Source organism: Pteropus alecto, unplaced genomic scaffold (assembly GCF_000325575.1).
Source record: "Pteropus alecto unplaced genomic scaffold, ASM32557v1 scaffold189, whole genome shotgun sequence".
Taxonomy (NCBI): domain Eukaryota; kingdom Metazoa; phylum Chordata; class Mammalia; order Chiroptera; family Pteropodidae; genus Pteropus; species Pteropus alecto.
In genome coordinates, this window is record NW_006442117.1 from 337,077 (window position 1) to 343,147 (window position 6,071).

Here is a 6,071-nt window from a genome sequence, read left to right on the forward strand (position 1 = left end):
CTGTAAAGATAAACGGGAAACCACGCGCTTCTCAGAGTCTTTTTCTTGTCCTGTAATGACGTGTAAAGATGCTGGGAAGTAGGATCCGATGTCTCATTATGTACGAAGATCTGCGTTAATGAAAACCGTACCCTTCTTACGGGCTTTTAGGGTGTCACCACGAAGCTGTGTCACGACCTCTTCGTTCCGTTAAGGCCCCAAGCGGGCCAGGTCCCCCTCCCGGGCAGGGCTCCCCCATCTCTGTCTTTGCCCACGAGGACCTACCTTCTGGCAGCAGATGTGCACCCCTGTTTCGTGCTGATTCCAGAACCTTCTGAGGAAGGGGAGGAGGTGACAGAGCTGCACAGCCCTAATCTACTGCGATTGCAGACGCCGCTCCCCCTGGGGGGTGACCCCTCACGGGAGGACGCTCTCCAGGGGACGGTGGACGCATTCTTAGCCCAGCACCTGCCACAGCAGGTCAGCAGGAGCCGGGCGTCCAGGGCGCAGCGGGGGGGGAGGGGCCGTGTCACCCAGCGCCAGCCCCTCCCGAGCATCGCAGGGGCGTCTGGCGCACACACGGTCCTGAGGTGGCGTGACAGAGCCCACGGCCCTGGGTGCACCTCCCGTCCTTCCCGTCGGGCGCACGCGGACGACGGTCACGGGACGAGAGGGAGGAGCGGAAGGTCAAAGAGACGCGTGGACGAGTGCGGTGCGCCAGCCGGGGCGGGCGCTGGGGGGCGCTGCGGGGGGCACTGCGGGGGGCCTGTGGTGGGCAGTGTGAGGGGCCCTTTGAGGATGCCGTGGGGAGCTTGTGTGGGGCGCCCCTGGAAGGAACTACTGGAGACGTTAGTGGACACTGCGGGGGGTCCGTGGTGGGCACTGCGGGGGGCCCGTGGTGGGCACTGGGGGGGCCCACGGTTGGCAGTGCCTGGTCACCTCCCCTCCGTCAGCGTGTCACCGAGTTGTGCCCCCACCCTCCAGAGCCTGTGGGAAACGGCTTTGCCCTGAAGCGGAGGTGGGAGGGGAGGGGCCGGGCGAAGCTGGGAACTGCTCAGGTGTCACCGAGGATGCAGTGGGCCTGGCTTCCTGCCTCGCGGATGCCGCTGCAGAGCCCCCTGCTGGCTGCGGAGACCGGACGAGGGGCCGCACACGGCGCCCCAGACCTGCCTGGCCCTGTCCTGGTGTCTGCAGGTCTCGCCTCTGGCGTGGCTGCAGGTAACTCGATTTGGTGGCCGGGTCTCGTGAACACGGTCAGCAAAGCGGACAACCGCCCGGAATGACCCAGGCACAAGGTTTTCCCGTGTGACTGCCGAGTTTGGGACTACGGCCTCAGCACTGTGCTCCCCGACCGCGCGGGGCCTGTCTGGCACCGTGGGGAGCAGGGCATGGGGACACGGGTGGGAAGCGGAGCCCACAGGGGAGGCAGTGAACGCAGAGTGAGCGCATCCGGCCGGGCTCTCCCAGATGGCCTTGCCCAGCTGCGGCCCCGGCCACCGGCCTGGCCCGGGCGAGCCGGGGGAGCCGGTGCAGGCCGACCGTGCGTGCGTCCGGTCTCACAGGACCTTCGCACGAGCTGTGGTCAGGCTGCTTTTGCTTAAGGGTCGGGGGGCTCACTGCTCTGTCTTTTTCTGGACTCTGCAGCAAAACCGCCCCATAGGGGGCTGGGTTGTCACCGTGGCAGGACCGGGGTGGAAGGGGGTCTCACTGGCCACGGGGTGCAGGCGCCCACCTGCCTCACAGACCTTGCCGGGTGGCGCTGGATCCCGTCTCCCGAGAAGCACACAGTGGGCCCTTTCCTGGTCACCAGCAATGGCAGCCACTAAACGAGCCGACCAGTGTTATCACGAGGGCCCTCGAACCCAGGGGACACTGGGACAGGGGGATTTTAACCAGAGCAATTCCAAGACAGTCGCTCCAATCACAGCAGCACGGCCGGGCCCGGGGCCCTGCGGGTTCTCCTGATCACTGCTCCCTGTCACTTTGTCCTTCTGGAAGGGGAGAAGGCCCCCACTTCACGGGCGGCAGTGGACACCTCGGCCCCGACCAGAAACCCGGCGGGACGGTCCTTCGCTATTAATCAGAAAAAACAACAGCTCAAGAAAACACCGAAACGGTGCCATTACTCCCAACCACTTGGGAGCGAGAAGCCACCTGCTGTCACACCGGCGTCCCTTTGCGGTGACCTGGGATGACACACGCCACGGCCCGCAAGCAATGAGGAGGAGTCACGTTGCAAAGTCGGCACCTCCTCCTTCAACGTCACGGGCACCAGACACGCACAAACCGGCATCACACTGTCAAACCCCAGCCGAACGTCCGCTTTACACGGCTTGGCGGCTCAGGACACCGAGAACGGTCAAGGTCACCTAACGAGACGCCGAGACTTAAAACGGTAGCCGTGTTTCTGTCTCTGGCCTTTTAACGGATTCACGTGTTAACAAAGAATCAACATCTAAATAGACCTTTATTTTTTTTTTTCTTTTACTTATTTGGACAGAAGAGAAAATTCATCGGCGTTCAGGAGTCTCCCGAAGTGCTGGAAACATTAAACTCAGAAATAGTGGACCTTGTAGAAAAGCATCACAAATTAAAAATATATTTCTCCATGTGGTAAAAGTGCTTGAGACCCAATCAGGTGCTGGGGACACAACTCGACACGTGGCCCGCGGTCCGTGGCACCGGATGAGAACCGAGGACGAGGCCTGTCATCGTGAAGCGAGGGCGCGGGGACGGGTTCGCGAGCATGCTGCCGCCCACGGGCGACCTGAGTGTGGACACGGACGAACGTCCCGAAGCCTGAGTAGGATGGAGTCTGCGTTTGTAAAAACGAGGGGCCGTGTAAGTCGGGGCGCAGGGGGGGTCGTGTAACTCCAGAAATGACTTATGTCTGATCTGTGGGGACAGCCAGACCAGCCGGCCACTCCAGCTGGGGCTCCCGCGGAGACACGTGACCGTGCTTCAGAACGGGCCCCGATGTTTTTTGGGGGACTAAGCGGAGCCCTCGCTGCCAGCTGCTCGTCACGCTGTCCCGTCCGTCCTGCGGTGAGCTGGTTCCCGCCCCACGGGGCGTCACGCAGCCACGCCAGTGGCCCATCCGTGCGGGGCTCGAGTGCCAGCCACGGTGTCCCAAGGACCAGGTTACTGGCCCCCCACGAGGGGAAGAGAATCAGCAGGTGGTCACCCGTGGAGAGAATTTGCTGTTTGTTTCAGCAATGCTACATATTTTTTTAAAACAAGTAATTTTGCCGATGAGAACCTCGTGAGGAAGCGGAAGGCCCGTGGGCCCCCGGTGGCCACGGCTGTGGTGGTTCTGGGAACGAGCCCCCTCCCCGGCCTGGCACAGAGCGCGGCCTGCGGGGGCGGGAGGCTGCGGGCGGGACCGGGGAGGGATGGGGGAGCCGTAAGCAACAGTAAGAAAATAACCTGAAGATAGATTTAAAAATAAAAAACAGCGTCGCACGTCACTGCGGTTCCGTGGGCGGCTCCGTTGTGTCCCGTCCGCCAGCCGAGCGGGACGGAGCGGGAACACCTCGCTCACGACTCACACGCCCGCCGTTCCTCGCCGTGCTCCCTCTCCCACGAGGCCTGTTCCACGCGGCTCGCGTGGGGCAAACTCTGGAACGCCCTCGGGTCTCCAGCACGCTCCGGAACAGTCTTAGCCAACCGTCGCTTGCTTCCGGTCACCTGGGGACACGGCACGAGAGGAAACCACGTCACAAAAGTGTTGACGTCTTTGCCGAGCGGGCCCTTCCAGCAGCACGTGCTGTGGCTCGTCCTGTGTCTGGGGCCTTCGGCGGCAACAGGCGTCCCAGGTCCCCGGGGCTCAGAGCCCAGCTCTCCTGCTGGCTCCCGGGGGTCGTGAGGGTGCAGCACCCACTGAGCGGGACAGACGTACGGCAGCACAGGCCTCAGGCGGCAGAGTCTGGTGTGGCACCCCCGCCTTGCGGAGTGGCACCACGAGGTGGGTGGCCCCTTCCCAGAGGGAGGCCATGCTCCTCTCTGAACGGACATCGGGACGGTGGCCACGTGACCAGGTCCGTCTGTCCCTGCAGGGGCCGAGGGCACCCCTCCCCGGCGGCCACACGGAGCGACTCGGGCTGTGGCGGGCGGGTCCTCCCTCTGCGTCCCGCTCCACCTGCGCCTCACCTGGCCGCCGCATCAGTGGGCCGGGGAGGCCTCCTCCAGGCCCAGCAGCTCCCTGACGAGTCTGTCCCCGAACTGCGCCCGGCTGTACCTCTGCACGTGGTAGGCGTCCGACATCTTGTACAGGATGTAGGCGTTGTTGACGGCGATGCTCACGGCGAACCAGAACACCTGCTGCCAGGTCTTGTTTGGTTTGTGAGAAATGAAGTACCTGGGAGGACAGAGGCAGGGAGGGGCTGACCCGGCGGCCCCTGGACCTCCCCGAGGTCGGCGGTGGCCGGCCTGCTGAGGCGGTCACGTGATCTTTCCTTAGGACAAAGATGAGGAAGACCCCCATCACAGGATGGGGGGACAGTGCGGCCAGGCCTTCCGTGGAGAGGCTGCCCCCTGGGGCCGCGCAGAGCCCCCCACCACCCCCACCTTCTCTTCACACCGAGGACAGAGCTCTTCCAGGGCCCATCCGGCTCGGGGTCCCCCCGGTCACGTCCTCCGCGCACACGTCTGTCCCCGCCCCCCGAGGGCCGCATCGCAGGCGCCCAGCGACGTCACCAGCTAACGCCGGTTTCTGTGCGGGGCCTGCGTGGGGCTGGGCGCGGTGCCAACGCCGCCATCCCGGGCGGCCGCTGGAGCGAGGCCACGCCCAGCGCACCTGCGGGGACTGCGTGACCAGCGCTGGCAGGCGCGGGGCTCGTGCGACACGCCGGGGGCTGCCAGCGGGTGTGGACGAGGAGGCCGGTCGGGGCTAGTGCGACACCAGAGGCACCTTTGGGAAGGCGCAGCGAGGGCAGAGGGCCTGGCACCCCGAGGGGAGGGGAGGCCACGCCAGGGCGCAGGCCGTCACCCCTCAGGCCTGCGGCTGGGAAGGCCCCTGACCACCCGCCAGCCCCTCCTGCGCCGGCGAGGCGGCGGGAGCCACTTACCTGCTGTACTTGTCGTCATACTTGCAGATGTAGCTGAGGTGAGCCGCGAACGCCTCCACCGCCAGGGGGCAGGGGATCCCCACGTTCTTCCTCTTGATGATCACTCCTGGGGAGACCGGGGGTCAGGCCCCGCCCCGCCCGCAACCACCCCCTCCCAGGGTGCGCGGATGCGCCCTGGGGGTGCGGCGGCCGCGGCCTCGCGTTCCCCACGTCGCCCCAATGGGCTCAGCCCGGCCGAGTCCTGCGCCCACGTGCTGTGCTCCCATCTGTCCCGTGGGATTTGAACGCTAAGTGGGCAGATGACAGACTCGATGGACTTCAGAGGAAAAGCAAAAGCATTTGCTTCTCGGTGGGACGTCCCCTGCCACGTGGCAGCGCGCAATTTTTAAAAAGCCTGTGCGTGCGCTTACTCTGGAGGTTCATTTTCCCTTAGAATCTGCAGTAAAGAATAACAAACCAATTCCCCAAATGTTTGTAACTAGTTCCACGTTTCCTAAGATTGGAAATTCTGTTCAACTTTTAGCAGCGTATACGTGGTCACAGCAGAAGGGAGTGTACGGCTGAGAAGCAGTCCTTAGAATACATGAGAGTTTGCCATCTGGGTGGCATTTAAAATAAGCAGAGAAAGTAAAATTTATTCGGTAAATGGCTCAGGCGTGACGGGGACTGTTTGATCAACCAACCCTTGTCACGTGACAAAAGGTCAGCAGAAGTCCAATGGACGCCACGCACCAAAGTGAGCTCAAAGTGGATGACGCTGAATGGGACAAAATCACCGTATAAACCAAGGTGAACTTCACGCACCTGCCGAGACACACACACAACACACACCCTCGTGGACGCACACACACCCTCGTGGACACACACACACCCTCGTGGACGCACCCACCTTGCTGCAGGGGCGAGTAGGCGTTGGTCAGGAAGCGGAAGTGCCCCTTGTTGTACCAGCAGATCAGGGACATGCTGCCCTTCGTGCGCACGCGGTGCTGGCCGCGGGCCGGGGGCGTGGCCGGGCTGGCCAGCATG

General features: G+C 63.6%; 1 protein-coding gene across 1 annotated transcript in view; it reads right to left on the reverse strand.

Moving 5' to 3' along the window:
* Nucleotides 1-2,416: 2,416 nt before the first annotated feature.
* PGBD5 (piggyBac transposable element derived 5) overlaps nt 2,417-6,071 on the reverse strand; it is a 14,898-nt gene continuing 11,243 nt past the window's right edge. The window contains exons 6-9 of the mRNA XM_015596237.2: nt 5,935-6,070; nt 5,046-5,151; nt 4,129-4,336; nt 2,417-3,666 (exon numbers count right to left, since the gene is read on the reverse strand). Of these exons, the coding sequence (XP_015451723.1) occupies nt 4,141-4,336; nt 5,046-5,151; nt 5,935-6,070 (438 nt within the window). The 3' untranslated portion in view covers nt 2,417-3,666; nt 4,129-4,140. The remainder of the gene's footprint in view (nt 3,667-4,128; nt 4,337-5,045; nt 5,152-5,934; nt 6,071) is intronic.